General features: G+C 45.7%; 1 protein-coding gene across 4 annotated transcripts in view; it reads right to left on the bottom strand.

Moving 5' to 3' along the window:
* Positions 1–18,662, bottom strand: part of LOC143277849 (uncharacterized) — a 29,258-nt gene extending 10,596 nt beyond the window's left edge. The window contains exons 1-10 of one of the 4 annotated variants that reach the window (XM_076582772.1): positions 18,524–18,662; positions 15,888–16,091; positions 13,928–14,065; positions 12,930–13,145; positions 11,314–11,365; positions 10,336–10,452; positions 7,210–7,317; positions 3,048–3,206; positions 1,333–1,602; positions 350–646 (exon numbers count right to left, since the gene is read on the bottom strand). In XM_076582772.1, coding sequence (XP_076438887.1) covers positions 350–646; positions 1,333–1,602; positions 3,048–3,206; positions 7,210–7,317; positions 10,336–10,452; positions 11,314–11,365; positions 12,930–13,145; positions 13,928–14,065; positions 15,888–16,091 — 1,561 coding nt within the window. In that variant the 5' untranslated portion in view covers positions 18,524–18,662. The remainder of the gene's footprint in view (positions 1–349; positions 647–1,332; positions 1,603–3,047; positions 3,207–7,209; positions 7,318–10,335; positions 10,453–11,313; positions 11,366–12,929; positions 13,146–13,927; positions 14,066–15,887; positions 16,092–18,523) is intronic. The other 3 variants (XM_076582773.1, XM_076582775.1, XM_076582776.1) reach the window with 3 other exon arrangements.

Here is an 18,662-nt window from a genome sequence, read left to right as displayed (position 1 = left end):
GCGCGCGCGATCACACACACACACACACACACACACACACAGAGAGAGAGAGAGAGAGAGAGAGAGAGAGACTTAGATTGAAAACCGACTATTTAATCACAGCGGGTGGTATGGACACACAGTTTAAAAGGAAACACAAACACACGTTTGATTTATAAACACTGACGAATAAACTGCTTCTTTCTTTTCTTTGTGTATGTGTGTGTGTGTGTGTGTGTGTGTGTGTGTGTGTGTGTGTGTGTGTGTGTGTGATCGTGCGCGCAATATACAGTACACACACACAGAGCACCAGCACCAGCACCAGCACCACCAAACCCCCCTGGGCCCGGCGGGGGCAAACAGCACTCACACAGCACGGTGACAGTCTCCGTCACGTTGACCGTCTCCAGCTCATCGCGGACCTCGCACACATACACCCCCCTGTGGCGCACGGCTGTCTCCGGGATCGTCAGCACCACGCTGCCACTGCCGCCCGTGGTGGTGGACACGCCTGACGTCACTTCCGTGCGCGCGCCGCCCGGGGTCACGTGGTACCACGTGACGCTGACGGGGTCCGAGGTCTGCTGCTGCACGCGACACTCCAGGCGCAGCGTGTCGTTCTCCGTCACGGTGACGTTTCGGGGTAGAGGGGCGAGGACCAAGTGGTCTGTATAGGACGGGATCCGGGCATGGTAAAGTCCTAGTCTTAGCTTTCTGAATTATTCACACACACTCACACACACTCACACCACACACACCACATACACACACCACACAGACAGACAGACACACACACACACACACACCACAAACACATATACACACACCATACACACACCACACAGACAGACAGACAGACAGACACACACACACCACAAACACATATACACACACCACATACACACATCACACACACACACACCACATACACACACCACACTTACACAGACACACACCACACACACATACACACACCACATACACACACACAACCACATACACCACACACACACACACACGACACACACACACCACACACACACACCACACACACACAGACACACACACGCACACACACACAGACACACACACACACACACACACACACACATACACCACATACACACACCACACACACATACACACACACACCACGACACACACACACACACACACACACACCACAAGACACACACACACAAATATAAGCACAACATACACACACACACACACACTCTCTCTGTCTCTGTCTCTCTCCTCTCTCACACACACTGACACTCTCTCTCTCTCTCTCTCTCTCTCTCTCTCTCACACACACACACACACACACACACACACGACACAACCACGCACGCAGCACACGAATGGTAAAGCTCCTCCCGGAAGTTCCTAAGGCGTTGGAAGCCACGCAGGTGAACCTCCGGCTGTCCCCCAGGGCGGTGGTGTTGAGAATCGTCAAGCGTCCGCCCGAAACCCGGAACCTAGGGCTCCCCTCCAACGCGGCGCGGGGCTCCCACCTCACCTGGGGGGGTGGGAACCCCTGGGCTCCGCAGGTGAGGGTGAGAGAGCTACCCTCTTTCACGGTGACTCGCTCCTGGGTGTGAGCATTGAACGTGGGTCTGGCTGTGGGGCAGAGAGAGAGTTTCCGGTTGGGGAGGCTCCGCTTTCGTCCCCAACCCCACCCCCCACCTCTCACGCCCCCACCCCCAACCAACAAGGAGGCGTCACTGCGTTCGGGCCAATCCATGTACGCTACAGCACACATGCAGCTGAGGCTGGTATCTTGGACTGACCGGGAGCTTGATAAGCCGACGCCGCTTCATCGTGCTGCCGAGTGCATTGCATACATATTTTTGTGGGCCTTTCCGAGAGGGTTATTTTCTTCCACAGCTTATTTTCTGCCAGAGGACAATGCTCTCGTTGCCATGGGTTCTTTTTCCGTACGCCGAATGTGTGTTGCACACGGGACCTAGGTTTATCGTCTCATCCGAATGACTATACGCTTAGTTTGAGTTTCCAGTCGAACTAAGGAGAAAGAGCGAGTGCGGGATTCGAACCCAGACCCTCACGGATTGTCTGCACTGGCAGATGAGCATCTTAACCATTTTGCCTCCTTACTCCTTGACAGCAACAAGTCAACACCAACAACTTATCAACACCACCACCATCACCACCACCATCACCACCACAACTACCACCACCATCACCACCACAACCACCACCACCACCATCACCACCACAACCACCACCACCACCATCACCACCACAACCACAAACACCACCATCACCACAACCACCACCACCATCACCACCACCACCACCGCCACAAGCACCACAACCACAAACACCACCATCACCACCACCACCACCACAACCACCGCCACAAGCACCACAACCACAACCACCACCACCACCACAACCACCGCCACCACCACCACAACCACCACCACCATCACCCACACCACAACCACCACCCACACCATCATCATCCACCACCACCACCATCCAGCACCCCGAACACCCCACGTTTGAATCGGAGGGCAGTTCGACTGACGGGCGCAATAGCCGAGTGGTTAAAGCGTTGGACTTTCAATCTGAGGGTTCCGGATTCGAATCTCGGTGACGGCGCCTGGTGGGTAAAGGGTGGAGATTTTTCCGATCTCCCAGGTCAACAAATGACCTGCTTGTGCCCGAACCCCCTTCGTGTGTATACGCACGCAAAAGATCAAATACGCGCGTTAAAGATCCTGTAACCTATGTCAGCGTTCGGTGGATTACGGAAACAAGAACATACCCAGCATGCACCCCCCTCCCCCCGAAAACGGAGTATGGCTGCCTACGTTGTGGGGTAAATATGCAAAACGGTCATACACATGTCTGCCTGAGCGTGTATGTGTGCGTGCCTGAAATCTGATTGAATGACACAGGAAGCGAATGATGAGCGCCCAATGGCAGCCGTCAGTCGGCTCTACTCAGGTAGGCAGCCTGTTGTGCAAATGACCCCGTGTTTGTAAAGCGCCCCTCCCCGCCCCCCCCCCCCCCCCCACGGCCCCCCCCCCCCAACTCACTGAGAGCCAGACAACAGCTGTCCATCCCGGGCTGCCACACCCCGGGTTCCCCCTTCTGACCTCTGACCCCGGGTGTCCCTGCGTGGCCCATGTCCCCCTTGGGGCCCTGGGAACCACTGGGCCCCGTGAAGCCACGTTCGCCTTTCTGGCCGTCCTGTCCTGTGGACACACGGTTCGGGTCTTGGCTGTGTGGGTGTTGTCAAGGTGGTGTTTTTGTTTGTTTGTTGTTGTTTTTTATTATCTAATGTGCGTTCTCTCTGTCTCTGTCTCTCTCTGTGATGTGCGTGTGTATATGTATGAGAGAGAGAAAGAGAGAGAGAGAGAGAGAGAGAGAGAGAGAACTGTTTAAATGAAAAGGCCATTGGCCCATGTCAATAGGGGTGGTTACAGGTAAATGCATAGGCGCAACACAAACATAACACTATAAGCAACGAACTTTCAAAGCTTTGTCTAGGAATATAGCCAAGCGCATAACCAATGATTTGTTTTCACTTGCAAAAAGCAATGTCATATTAAACAAGGACGGAGTATTATAATACTTAGAGGGGATATACTGTTGTCTCAGGTCAGCATATTGAGGGCATTGTAACACAAAGTGAACTTCCGTTTCTTTTTGAAAATCACAAAAAGGACAAGACAGCTCATCATCTGTTACATTACGTTTAAAACGTAATTTATGTGTATTGAGTTGTGACACACCAAGTCGTAAACGTGTTAAGCTAATTCTGGCTTGAATATGTTTCAGCTCCAACAAAAATGGTGATAGTACAAGACTACTTTTAAAAGTACGATATAGTGAGAAACGCTCACTGTCTGATAGCTGTAAAGACCAACGTTCTTTGTATTCATTTACCAGTCTGTTTTTTAATGTGCTTAGAAATTCTTTTTCATTTCCCACCCCCTGATTCTCCCAAACCTCCTGAAATCCATATTTATGTAACAAGAAACAAACAGATGTGGCCCATGTATTCCGATTCTGCTGATGGATAAATAGTAACATTTTATATGCTTTCAGTGGTAACCGATGCTCTGGCATTTTGACAATTCTTAGCCAGTACTTGATGCACCTCAAGTATATATTAATATACAAGGGAAATCTGCCCAGTTCACCATAAACCATTGCATTTGGTGTTCTAACACTCACATTCAAGAACCGTTTTAGCGCAAATGTATGCACTTTCTCTATTACATCAAGATTTGCAATCAGACCCCAAACTTCCGCCCCGTAACTAAGCATTGGTTGAATTTGCGCATCAAATAGTTTAAAAAATATTTTTGGGCATTTTTCACCAACTGATCGGAATAACTTGAAAATACTAATCACCCCCTTTTTTGCCCTGCCAGCCATATCATGTAATGTATGGGAAAAAGTTAGTTTTGTTGACAAAATGACACCTAGATACTTATACATGTTTACAACTGTCATTTTTGCTTTTCCATAAAACCACCTTTCATTTTCCGATAAGTACCCACCATTTCTAAACACAACAACGTTAGACTTGTCAAGGTTCACAATCAAGCCAAGATTCATGGCCGTATCATATAGCACATTCAGCTGATTTTGCAGACCAGTTACAGAGTCAGATATCAGAATTATGTCATCAGCAAACATAAGAATAAGTATTTCTAGTACATCAGGTATCAGCTGAACACCATGCTTTCCTTTGTTAATAATCTCAGATGCTAGTTCGTTGATAAATAAAGAAAATAAGACAGGACTGCACACTTCACCTTGTTTAAGGCCTGTGGGACACATGAAAGCATTACTTAATTCACCGCCTGCTCTAACTCTGGCTTTCACAACATGATACATGCTAGTTATTGCATTATACATTTTTCCGTGTATACCTCTTTTTTTAAGGACATTCCACAAATTTATTCGTACAACTGAATCAAATGCTTTTCTAAAATCTATGAATGCGACATATAATTTCTTATGATAAGACAGTTGTTTTTGAACCAATGCAAACAGAGTAAAGACATGATCGATTGTACTGTATTTCTTCCTAAAACCTGCCTGACTTTCATTTATAACACTGTTCTCTTCAATCCACTTACTAAGTCGTTGGTTTAAAATGTGGCTATAAAGTTTACTGCAAACATTCAAAAGGGATATACCCCTATAATTGTCGGGAGAGTTCTTATCACCTTTCTTGTGAAGTGGCTGAATAACCGCTTCTGTCCACTGGGATGGATATATACCTGAAGTGAACAGTTTGTTGAAAAGAATAACCAGAAATGGCACAATAACAAGAGCTGCATGTTTGAAAACCTCCCCTATTATGCCATCGGGGTCTGCAGCTTTTCCGTTTTTCAGAGCACGAATAGCTGCGAATACTTCGCCTTCAGTTATGTCTTTTTCAAGAACATCAGTATCATACTGGTCATGTTCATCACCAGGTTGTGTTTAGAGAGAGAGAGAGAGAGAGAGAGAGAGAGACAGCAGACTCTCTCTCTCTCTCTCTCAACTGTTTTGAAATAAACGGTAAATTTCACACCTATCTCAAACACCTTCTCAGTCTCCCCTTCTGACGGCTAGCGGACGGACTGAAAACAAGGCGCGTATGCAGGCAGGCAGACAGACAGACAAAAAAGCAGACGAACAGACATACAGACAGACAAATAGACAGACAGGCGGACAGACAGGCAGTCAGACATAGAAACAAACAGACAGACAGTCAGGTAAACGGACAGACGGACAAAGAAACAGATAAGCATACATGCAGACAGGCAGGCAGACAAAGAGACAGTCGGACAGACAGACAGACAAAGGGACAGACAGACAGACAAACCGGAGTGACGCTAACCTGGAAGACCACGAAGACCCGTGTCACCTTTCGCTCCGCCCGGTCCTTTCTGGCCGGGGTGTCCCGCCTCTCCCGTGTCACCTTTGTCGCCTTTTCATCCCATCGTCACGGAACAGCAACAATCATGTTTTTTTTAAATTTTTTACATCACTTCATTTTATAGGTTACTACATATTCTCGATTGCAAGTTAATAAAAGAAAGGAACCCGCATTGACCACCTGACATTGACCCGCATTTCATTGCCATAGCGGCTTTTAGTTGACTAGACAGTGCACCGCCATAGGCGACTTTTGTCGACATTGTGAGGTCATGTTGATAAGACCTAGTGCACCGCCATAGGCGACTTTTGTCGACATTGTGGGGTCATGTTGATAAGACCTTCTTTTTTTTTCTTTTATATATATATATATATATATATATATATATATATACATACATATATATATTGTAACAAAACTCGACAGCTGCAGCCAGTTTCCTGCCAACAGAACGATGACTAACCTTTGCCCCCCTGGCCGAGCTGGAAGTGATGAAGTCCATTTTGACATGAACCGAAACCTGTGACTGGGAGCATCGTTTCGAAAATACTTGGCCCTGGGGAGTGTTTCTCACACAGAAATCTGCTGGTGAAAGAGTTAACTCACTCAGGACGGCCAGTCCTCTCCCCTGCCTTACAGAGACCGCCTCGGACTTCCACTGGATGTCTGAATGACCAAACCTTTTGCTTCCGTCGTTAGAAATGCGGTATTGGTTCTCTACAAACACCTATTCAGTATAAGAGCCTTCCGCTTGTGATATTTTGATGATGTTAATTACGGTGAAACGATGTCATCCTCGTCTTTTTCGCCGTCCGTATGGAGAGAGTTAAGCTTAACCACATACCACAGTTCTTGAAAGAACATAATAACAATGTGTTGTTATTGTTGTTACTGTTCTAATCACTCGCATTCTTTAGAAGTGAAGAACACAGATTTTTGTCCCCATTGAAATGGTGTCTGGATCAGAAACTGATACAAAGTAGGGGTTGAGGGGTGGGGGCGGGGGGTGGGTGGAGGGGGTGTGTGGCCCATCTAGTAGGTTCCCCCTGCCCTTCTGTGCTTTCTCCTCTGGAGTGTGAATCAATTTGGAACGACTTGAGCTCTCTCTCTCTCTCTCTCTACACACACACACACACACACACACACGACATATGTTCTGGTGGTCATGGTTGGACACGGCTGACAATCATGATCCGTTGTTCCAAAAAGACAAAAAAAAAGGGGGGGAGGTGGGGATGTCAGATGCATGATTACATGTCGTACCCAACAAAACAGGAAATGAAATCATATTCTTTTATCAAAACCAGTCAGCTGACCTTTGACACCGGGGGCCCCAGAAGCACCAGTCGGACCAGTGTCTCCTTTGGTTCCACGTGCACCTGCACTGCCCGCCTCTCCTTTATCTCCCTTGGCGCCGATGGACCCTGTGCGTGCAAGACAACAACAACTACAACTACAACAACAACAGATTACGTGTGGTGATAAACTCGCGTTCATTTGAACGAAACGTCCCCCTAGGTGCCGCTGAACCCTGTGGATGCAAGACAAGAAGAAGAAGAAGAAGATGTAACGTGTGATGATAAACTAGCGTTCATTTGAACGAAACGTCCCCCTAGGTGCCGCTGAACCCTGTGGATGCAAGACAAGAAGAAGAAGAAGAAGATGATGTAAGTGTGATGATAAACTACAACGAAGCAAGACCACCGTGCCTCTTAGTGCTGAATGAGGAAGATGGTAGAATGTTTCGGACGTGTGATGATTGTAACATCAGCGTTCATTACAAGCGATGTGCAACACAGCCGTTGTGCCTTTCTAAATTGTCCAACCGGTCAGGGAGATATGTAGCAGAACGGCTAAGGCGCTCGTCTGCCGATACAGTGTCCGTGAGGGTCTGGGTTCGAATCCCGCCCTCGCCCTTTCTCCCAAGTTTGACTTGAAAATCAAACTGAGCGTCACGTCATTCGGATCAGACGATAAACCGAGGTCCCGTGTGCAGCATGTACTTGGCGCACTGAAAAAATAGAGAGAAAAAACATGACAGCACAAGTGTTGTCCTCTGGCAAACTTATGAAGAAGAAATCGACTTTGGGCCTGACAAGCGCGTTGGGTTAGGCTGCTGGTCAGGCATCTGCCTAGCAGATGTCGTGTAGCGTATATGGATTTGTCCGAACCCAGTGACGCCTCACTGAAACTGAAACTTTTCAATCCATGGATATAAAAGGGGACAGTGTCTATTTCCTCTCGTGACTGGTTTGACTTTATCATATCATAAATATGGAGGGGGATAATATCTACTCTTCGTTAACAATTGGTCGCATTTATCATAGATATGCAAAGAGGGTGTTTGTATCTCTTTGAAAATCACCTTTATCATAGACAAGCAGGGGAGAATATCCATCTCCCTTTGTCACCCTCTGTCGTTTTCTTCATTGATATTGAGGGGGGCGAGGGGGGTGAGGGGGGCGAGGGGGAATATACGAGTATGTCTCTCTTTGTTGTCCAATGTCAGTTTTTTTCATAGATATCGAGGATACTTCTATTTATCTCTCTTTCTTATCTACTATCGCTTTTTTTTCACAGATGTGGAGGGGAGGATATCTATCTCTCTTTGTTACACAATGTCACCTTTTCCTCATAGATATTTATCTCGATTGTTAAACACTGTCGCTTTTTCTAGATATGGAGTGGAGGATATTTATCTCCCGTTGTCACACTGTCGCTTTTTCTAGATATATTGTGGAAGATATCTATCTCCCGTTGTCACACTGTCGCTTTTTCTAGATATATTGTGGAAGATATTTATCTCCCCTTGTCACACTGTCGCTTTTTGTAGATATAGAGTGGAGGATATTTATCTCCCCTTGTCACACTGTCACTTTTTGTAGATATAGAGTGGAGGATATTTATCTCCCCTTGTCACACTGTCACTTTTTCTAGATATAGAGTTGAGGATATTTATCTCCCCTTGTCACACTGTCACTTTTTCTAGATATAGTGTGGAGGATATTTATCTCCCCTTGTCACACTGTCACTTTTTCTAGATATAGAGTGGAGGATATTTATCTCCCCTTGTCACGCTGTCACTTTTTCTAGATATGGAGTGGAGGATATTTATCTCCCCTTGTCACACTGTCGCTTTTTCTAGATATGGAGTGGAGGATATTTATCTCCCCTTGTCACACTGTCACTTTTTCTAGATATAGAGTTGAGGATATTTATCTCCCCTTGTCACACTGTCACTTTTTCTAGATATATTGTGGAGGATATTTATCTCCCGTTGTCACACTGTCGCTTTTTCTAAGAGTGGAGGATATTTATCTCCCCTTGTCACACTGTCACTTTTTCTAGATATAGTGTGGAGGATATTTATCTCCCCTTGTCACACTGTCACTTTTTCTAGATATATTGTGGAGGATATTTATCTCCCCTTGTCACACTGTCACTTTTTCTAGATATATTGTGGAGGATATTTATCTCCCCTTGTCACACTGTCGTATTTTTTTTAAAGCTATGGAGGGGGTGGGATATTTATCTCTCTTTGTTACCCACTGCCGCATTTTTCGTTTATATGGAGGGGAGGATATCTTTTTCTTAATGTTACCCAGTGTCGCATTAATTAGTGTCCAGCTATGGAGGACAGGATAATTTTCTCTCTCTCATGATTGGTTCGACTTTATCATAGACATGGAAGAAAGGATGTGTGTCTTGTCTCGGTTATCACTGATTGTCATCATTCACGAAGCCCCATACGCCACCCCACCCCCCACCCCATGCCCCCCTCTCACCACCTCCCTGCTTGTGAAAACTCTCAATCGTAGCTTTCGGTTTCCCCTTCCATGACAAGGCAAATTGTAGATGCTCTCGCAACAAATTAATGATAAAACATCGTGTTTATTTGTTTGTTTGTTTGTTTGCTTGCTTCTCTCTCTCTCTCTCTCTCTCTGTAACTCGACTCGACTCGACTTTAAAAAAAACCTTAACAAAGGAAATGTGTGTTCATAGTTGGCGAGTGTTTTCTGACAGTCGTCAGAAATTGATTAAATCACTAGGGTTCAGGATATTGTCTTGTATCTTTCTATAGATCACATCCGATAGATGATTATATTGCTGTACGGTCTTAATTAGATGGTTTGGCAAATTATGAAATAAAATACACGTATCTAAGAAATGGAACTTATCTTCAACAACTATACGTATATTACATACTCTCTCTTCTCTTGGAATGTTTTCAACTCTTCCTCGTTCAATATTTAAATCGTGTGCGCTTATTTTGACTTTACAGAGAACTCGTTTGTGAGAAGGATCGCGCGCGCGCGTGTGTGTCTGTGTGTGAGAGGTGGCATGAGAGCGCGCGCGCGCGCACACACACCCACACTCACACACACCCACACACTCACACACCCACACATCCACGCCCACGCCCATACATCAGGCAACAGTACCTCCGGGTCCCGTGATCCCGATGGTGCCCCGGTCACCTTTGGCGCCAGCAGTGCCCTTGTCTCCCTTCAGGCCCTGGGATCCCGTGGCTCCTTTCTCGCCCTGCGAGCCCTTGGCACCTGTGGCGCCGGAACACGTTTGGTTTCGGTGATATCTCTCTGTCGTTCTCTCTGTTTCTATGTCTGTCTCCCTCTGTCTCTCTCACACTGTTTGTATGTCCGTCCGTCTTTGTCTCTCTGTTTGTACGTCTGTCTCTCTCTGTCTCTCACTTTCTCCTCTTCTCTCTTTCTCTCTATTTGTATCTCTCTCTCTCTCTCTATATATATATATATCTTTGTCTCACTCTCTGTGTGTCTCTCTTTGTGTTTTTCTGTCTCTCTTCTCTTTTTGTGTATGGAATTTGACCTGTCAATGACTGTTTTCATGTGTTTGGTGTTGTTGTTGTTGGGTTTTTTGGTTTGCTTGTTGTTATTGTTGTTGTTTTTTGGGTGGAGGTTGGGGGGTGGGGGTGGGGGTGGGGTTGTTTTGTTGTTGTTTGTTTTTTTCGCTTTTTTTTTTTTAGAGGGCTGGATGCAACAACAACAACAACAACAAAAAAAAAACAAAGAAAGAAAAAAAAAAGCAGTCCTGTCCTCTTGTAATAAATTCGTTTCGTCCCCCTCCCACCCCGTCTCTCTCTCTCTCTCTGGCTTTATAATTACACACACACACACACACACACACACACACACACCACACACACACACACACACACACACACAGAGATAGATAGATAGAGAGAGAGAGAGAGAGAGAGAGAGAGAGAGAGAGAGAAAGAGAGACACACAGAGAGGGAGAGACAGAGGGAAAGCAAACGTAAGCCCAACTACCACAACAGCTATAACAGCAAAGTGACAGCAGCAAAAACAAAATCAATGAAAATATGGACAACAAGAACAACAACGACGACGACAAAGTACACCACTGGTCGAAATGCTCACCAGGTAGACAAATCTTAGAGGAATTCCCACAGTACTTCTCAAAGATCTCGAGCTGCACATGTGAACAAAGGTAAACACGCACGTCAGTCGATAAATAACAAAGGAAGGCAGACAGTCGACGGAAAGGCAGGGAATTAAAATGTGCGCATGAACGGATAAACAGGGGAACGTCTTTGGAGGGAGAGCAAAGAGCTTTCTTCTTCCACCTCTTCTTCTCCTGCTTCTTCTTCGTTCGTGGGATGCACCTCCCACGTTCACTCGTGTGGACACGAGTGGGCTTTTACGTGTATGGCCGGTTTTTTTTTTTGCCACCCGTTACCCACCCACCATGTGCCGTTATCGATATTCGAACCCGGGACCCTCAGATTGAAAGTCCAACGCTTTAACCATTCGGCTATTGCGCCCGTCACAAAGAGCTAAACAATGGCAAATACATTATATTACAAGCACACACACACACACACACACACACACACACACACACACACACACACACACACAAATACTGCTGTAAATGCGTCAGCATGCATCCCCACACTTTCGACCGACGAGATAGGAATGGGGATGTCCACGTCTACTGCATTCAGACTGGGAGCTATCAAGGCCAGACCTGCCAGGCCACAGTGGTTAGCCTAACCGAAAAGGTCCCAGAGCCTTTTTCTTTCGACCATCTGTGTGAATTCACACCCACTGTGTCTGGCGCTCGGTGTGGGAAGGCGAGGCCCAGTCCTCTCCTTCCGCTGTGTGAGCCTTCCCGAAGTCAGGTACCGATACACGCCTGGGTGGAGTGAGTGAGTATAATCGGGAGTAAAAAAAATGTCTTTCCCAAGGACACAACACTCGTGCCAAAACGGGGCCTCGAACCCTGATCACTGGTGAACACTGGATCAGACGTCCAACGTCTACCTGTTTCAAAGCCTAACCGCAGCGGGAGCAATGGAAAAAATCTTTCTGGGTTTGGTGCTGCAGTGTTGTGGTTCTTCCACTGTGTCCTTTAAGGGTTTGGTGCTGCAGTGTTGTGGTTCTTCCACTGTGTCCTTTAAGGGTTTGGTGGCACAGTGTTGTGGTTCTTCCACTGTGTCCTTTAAGGGTTTGGTGCTGCAGTGTTGTGGTTCTTCCACTGTGTCCTTTAAGGGTTTGGTGCTGCAGTGTTGTGGTTCTTCCACTGTGTCCTTTAAGGGTTTGGTGCCGCAGTGTTGTGGTTCTTCCACTGTGTCCTTTAAGGGTTTGGTGCTGCAGTGCTAGCAGATGTGGTGTAGTGTATATGGATTTTTCCGATCACAGTGGCACCTTTCTGAGACAACGAAAGAGAAACGGCTGAAACCGATTCAGTGGTTGCTGAACAGGTTTCTCTGTGTGAAACTCCGCCTGCTGTCCCAGTGGAAAGCTCTGGTGCACAACCCATTTCGTCATGGGCAACCCTTTCGTTGCCGTGGGTTCTTTTACGTGCTTCACCGTGACACTGGACCTCGGTTTGTCGTCTCATCGTTCTGACTACAAATTCACAACAACAAAAAATACCGTGACTTGGTCTTTTCATTATCTGCGACTGGCTGAACAATGAAACAGCGAAACAGGCTATGTGTGGAAAACTGAATTCAATCACACCATATTACCTCCGCGTTGGCGAGGTCATCAAAAACCCCTTCCAGATCCCTCCTTCCGGTCGTCTGCCGTGTTTGCATGTCGTCTGCCGCTGTCGACACCCAAGCATCAATGCGCCTGCGCACAGCCACTCGCTCAGCCTCGTTTTGAGAACGAAGGCGAACATCGGCGACTTTCTTCAGCACCTGTCCGATCTCCTGTCTGCAAACTTGCTTGGCAACTTTCTCCTCGGGGAAAAAAACAAAACAAGAGAGGTAAGGCCTTCAAGACTCACTTGTGATAAATTAAGTCTCCTAGCATTAATTACAGAGTAATTTCCCTTTTTTACTAACTGCACCAAAACGTTTGCAAAATAAATAAAAATTCCATGCTGAGCAAAAGAAGTTCCTGTTTGAACAAAAAATGATAATAATGACTTGTTGTTGTGTCAGAATAAGAGGTCAAAGTGCCAAGTTTAGAGAATACAAAAAACATAAATATAACAGTAAATGCAGTTTGCATATAATTAGGCTTCTTTTTTTTATTTTTTGTGCCCATCCCAGAGGTGCAATATTGTTTTAAACAAGATGACTGGAAAGAACTGAATTTTTCCTATTTTTATGCCAAATTTGGTGTCAACTGACAAAGTATTTGCAGAGAAAATGTCAATGTTAAAGTTTACCACGGACACACAGACACACAGACACACGGACACACACACACACACAGACAACCGAACACCGGGTTAAAACATAGACTCACTTTGTTTACACAAGTGAGTCAAAAAACAGGGGGTAAGTGGGGGGGTAAATTATTCATTATCAAAGTTTAACACACACGCACTTACGCACACACAACACACAGCGGCACACACACGCACGGCACTCGCACGCATGACGCACGCACACACACACACACACACACACGCACGCACTCCTGCCGGGCACGCACGCACACACACACACACACACACACACACACACACACACACACACACACACACACACACACACACACCAGTCAGACCTACCTGGACCTGCCTGCAAGCTTGGAGCGGATCCTCCTCCACAGCCTCTCGTTTCTCGGGATTCGAACGTGAAACCCCATCCCCGTCTCCCGTAGGCAGAGACCCGGCTGCCCTCACCATCAGCTGCAACTGATGCGACTCCTTCACCGCAAAGGAAATGTGTTTTCGTGATGATTGAAGCGGGTGGGGGAGGGTGGTTGGGTGGAGGGGGGGGGGGGGGTGATGCTCAGGTATGGATACACTTACACAGTATTATTGATACACGTACACAGTATTATGGATACACTTACTTAGTATTGTGTATTATGGATACGCTTACACAGCATTGTGGATATACTTACCCAGCACTGTGGATACACTTACACAGTATTGTGGATACACTTACACAGTATTATGGATACACTTACTTAGTATTGTGTATTATGGATACGCTTACACAGTATTGTTGATATACTTACACAGTATTGTGGATACACTTACCCAGCACTGTGGATACACTTACACAGTATTGTGGATACACTTACACAGTATTGTGGATACACTTACACAGCATTATCTTATGGATGACTTACACAGTATTATCTTACGGATACACTTACACAGCATTGTGGATATACTTACCCAGCACTGTGGATACACTTACACAGTATTGTGGATACACTTACACAGTATTGAGGATACACTTACTCAGCATTGTGGATACACTTACACAGTATTGTGGATACACTTACTCAGCATTGTGGATACACTTACACAGTATTATCTTGTGGATACACTTACACAGCATTATCTTATGGATACACTTACACAGTATTATAGATACACTTACACAGTATTATCTTATGGATACACTTACACAGTACTATAGATACACTTACACAGCATTGTGGACACACCTACACAGCATTATATTATGGATACACTTACACAGCATTGTGGATACACTTACACAGCATTTTATGATGGATACACTTACACAGCATTATGGATACACCTACACAGCATTATATTATGGATACACTTACACAGCATTGTGGATACACTTACACAGCATTTTATGATGGATACACTTACACAGCATTATGGATACACTTACACAGCACTATATTATGGATACATTATGAATACACTTATACAGCATTATGGATACACGTACACAGCACTACATTATGGATACACTTACACAGTATTATGGATACACTTACACAGCATTTTATAATGGATACACTTACACAGTATTATGGATACACTTACACCGCATTATATTATGGATACACTTACACAGCATTATGGATACACTTACACAGCATCATAGTATGGATACACTTACACAGTATTATGGATACACTCACACAGCATTATATATTATGGATACAGTTACACAGGATTATGGATACACTCACACAGCATTATATTATGGATACACTTACACAGGATTATGGATACACTCACACAGCATTATATTATGGATACACTTACACAGCATTATGGATACACTCACACAGCATTATGGATACACTTACACAGCATTATGGATACACTTACACAGCATTATATCATGGATGCGCTTACAGGGCATTATGGATACACTCACACAGCATTATATTATGGATACACTCACTCACCATTATATCGTGGATACACTTGCGCATTATTGTGGATACACAGCATTGTGTATACACTTACACAGCATTATGGATCATGGATACACTTACACAGCATAATGGATGCTCGACGATTCGATACGATATGATAACTGTGTGTGTGTGTGTGTGTGGTGTATGGTGTGTGTGTGTGTGTGGTGTGTGTGTGTGTGTGTATGTGTTTCTGTACGAGTGTGGTGTATGTGGTGTGTGTGTGTGCGCGCGCGTGAGTACATGCGTGTGTGTGATGTGGTGTAATGTATACCGCGCGTGTGTATACTGCGTGTGCGTGTGTGCGTGCGTCTCACTGTATTTCCCACCTCTTGCATGGCCGACATCTGCAGATCCAGACTGTGCAGCCGACGCTGCGTGTGGAGAGACAGGGCGAGGAACAGTCCCGCGTGCACACACACTGCCCCCAGCAGCACCGCCACACACACTGCCCTAGAGCCACCGGTGACCCTCCGCGCGACAACAGCCTCGCTCTCGCTCTTCCGACATTTTGGGTTGTCTCCCGTCTGCATCTGTTTCAATTCGAAAGAGTACGCCCTTTGAGAATTTTGTTTTTGTTGATTTTTTTGTTTGTTTGTTTGTTTGCAACTGCTGATGGGTCGTGACGTGTTTAACTCACTCAGTACGGCCAGTCCTCTCTTCTCCTCTACACAGACCCCTCGGATGTCCAGTGGGTGTCTGAATGACCCAACCTTTAGCTTCCGTCGTCAGAATTGTGGTAGTCTTTGTCAACATTCACCTCTTCAGTACAAGAGCCTTCCACTTGCAATATTTTGATGATGGTGATTGGGGTGAAACGCTGTTAACGTCGTCTCTTTCGCCGTTCGTATAGAGAGAGTTAAAACAGGACGGCAGTGTGCCCCTGAAAGAAAGAGAAAGAGAATAGAAATTAATGAGTAACGATGATGAAGAAGATGAAGATGATGATGGCGATGATGATGATGGTGATGATGACGATGACGATGATGATGATGACGATGATGGTGATGACGATGATGATGATGATGGTGGTGATGGTGATGATGATGACGATGATGATGATGACGATGATGCTGATGATATGATGATGACGATGACGATGATGATGATGATGACGATGATATGATGCTGGGTGTAAAAGTTGTTGAGCAGGCTCACGGCGCTTTACAGAAAAACGGAAGTGATGTCAGCAGTGACATGAAAGGCCAATAATCCCGAGAATAGGTTTTTAATTGTACTGTATTGTATCGCATCAGTGGTGTTGTGTTATATTGTATTGCAAAAGCTCACGGTTGTTAGGCCAACAGCAAAGTGAGAGCTGTATGATCAATAGTTTCTCCATTGCAGTGGGAAGTCATTTACAGCTTCTTCTTTTTTTTCTTCTTTTTTTTTGTGAAGGGCTATGACTCTCAAACTAGAAGGCAAGATTGCACTGGCTCTCAGCGCTGCAGCCTTGGGGGGCTAGTTGGTCTTTGGGAACCATCCCGACACAGGAGGACTGTCCTGAAAAGCCTCTTGGCCAAGAGAGTGGGTATGTAACTTAGGCAAGACATTCTCCACTATAATCAGATGCTAACCCAGACAGTCAGGATAGCAGCTGCCTCCTCTGCTGTTCTGATGTGAGTCATAGTTGGACACGACTGACTGTCGCACATGTATTGTGTTGTATTGTATTGTACGTTTTTTTGGGGGGGGTTTTTGTGGGTTTTTTTGTCACAACAGATTTCTGTGTGTGAAATTCTGGCTGCTCTCCTCAGGGAGAGCACGGCGTCATGTCACAATGCAGCACAGCCATTGTTTTGTTTGTTTTGTTTTGTTTGTTTTATTTTTTTGCAACTCTCTCTCTCTCTGTCTGTCTGTCTGTCTGTGTGTGTGTGTGGGTGTGTGTGCCAAACCTGACTGAATGACTGATACAGGAAACGAATGACGAGCGCCCAGAGATAGCTTTCAATCGGCTTTGCCCAGTGTTTGGCTGGCTATCTAATGTGCAAACGATTCTGTCAGTGTTTTTCTGGCTACCTGATGTGCAAACAATTCTGTCAGTATTTGGCTGGCTACCTGATGTGCAAACAATTCTGTCAGTGTTTGATTGGCTACCTAATGTGCAAACGATTCTGTCAGTGTTTGTAAAGCGCTTGGAGTCTGGTCTTTGACCGAGGATATAGGCGCTGTGTAAGTATCCACACCATCATCATCATTATATCAATCATGTCAATCATTATATCATCAAAGTGAATCTTTTTCTGCAGAAGTTTGCCAGAGACAACCCAATTGTTGCGCTCTTTTACGCGCGCTAAGTTGCATGCTGCACGCAGGGCCTCACTCCATCCGAATGACTAGGTGTAGTGGAGGTGAAGAAAATACTGGCCAGTGTGGGATTCGATCCCTTGCTCTCAGCTTCTCTCGTTTCCCAGGCGGGCGCATTACCACGAGGTCACCACTCCACGCACAATGTCTTGTGATGGGGCTGCCATACCGAGTGTCCATATTCTAGAATCGGTCACACGAGGCTTTTGTACAGCTGAATGAAAAGATCTGGGCTTAGGAAATCGAACGTTGGTCGAATAATTCCCATCACTTGGTTTGGCTTTTTTGTTGTTTTACCGACATGTTCTTTGAAACAGAGGTCCTTGTCGACGAAGATGCCCAGGTCTTTTTCAACTGCACTCTCTTGTAGCCAGACATTGAACTCCTCCCCGTCCCTAGTCCCTTTCATGTAGTACACTGCCTCAGATTTCTTGGTCCCCAGTTTGAGGACATGGCATTCATCTGGATGGAAACACAGAAGCCATTTGTCTGACCATTCCTGTAGACTGTTAAGGTCATCCTGCAGTGCCTCAGTTGTGTCGCTGGCGATTAAAGACGTCAGTGTCATCAGCAAACATCCACACTGAACATCTGCACACTGTTGGGAACAACACCGCGAGCCTTAATCACTACTCGTGTTCTCAAGATCGCTTCTTACCTTATTCGTCGTGAATATTGCTCAGGGACCTGCACCATTTACATCAGATCCGTGCCTGACAAGCCGATTTTCTTGCCCACAAATTAGACGGTTCTGGTGCTTCGTACAATCACTGCACGTGGACAAATCTTGCAGAAAG

The sequence above is a fragment of the Babylonia areolata genome, chromosome 35, assembly GCF_041734735.1.
Source record: "Babylonia areolata isolate BAREFJ2019XMU chromosome 35, ASM4173473v1, whole genome shotgun sequence".
Classification (NCBI taxonomy): domain Eukaryota; kingdom Metazoa; phylum Mollusca; class Gastropoda; order Neogastropoda; family Buccinidae; genus Babylonia; species Babylonia areolata.
This window is presented reverse-complemented; position numbering and strand designations above follow the sequence as displayed.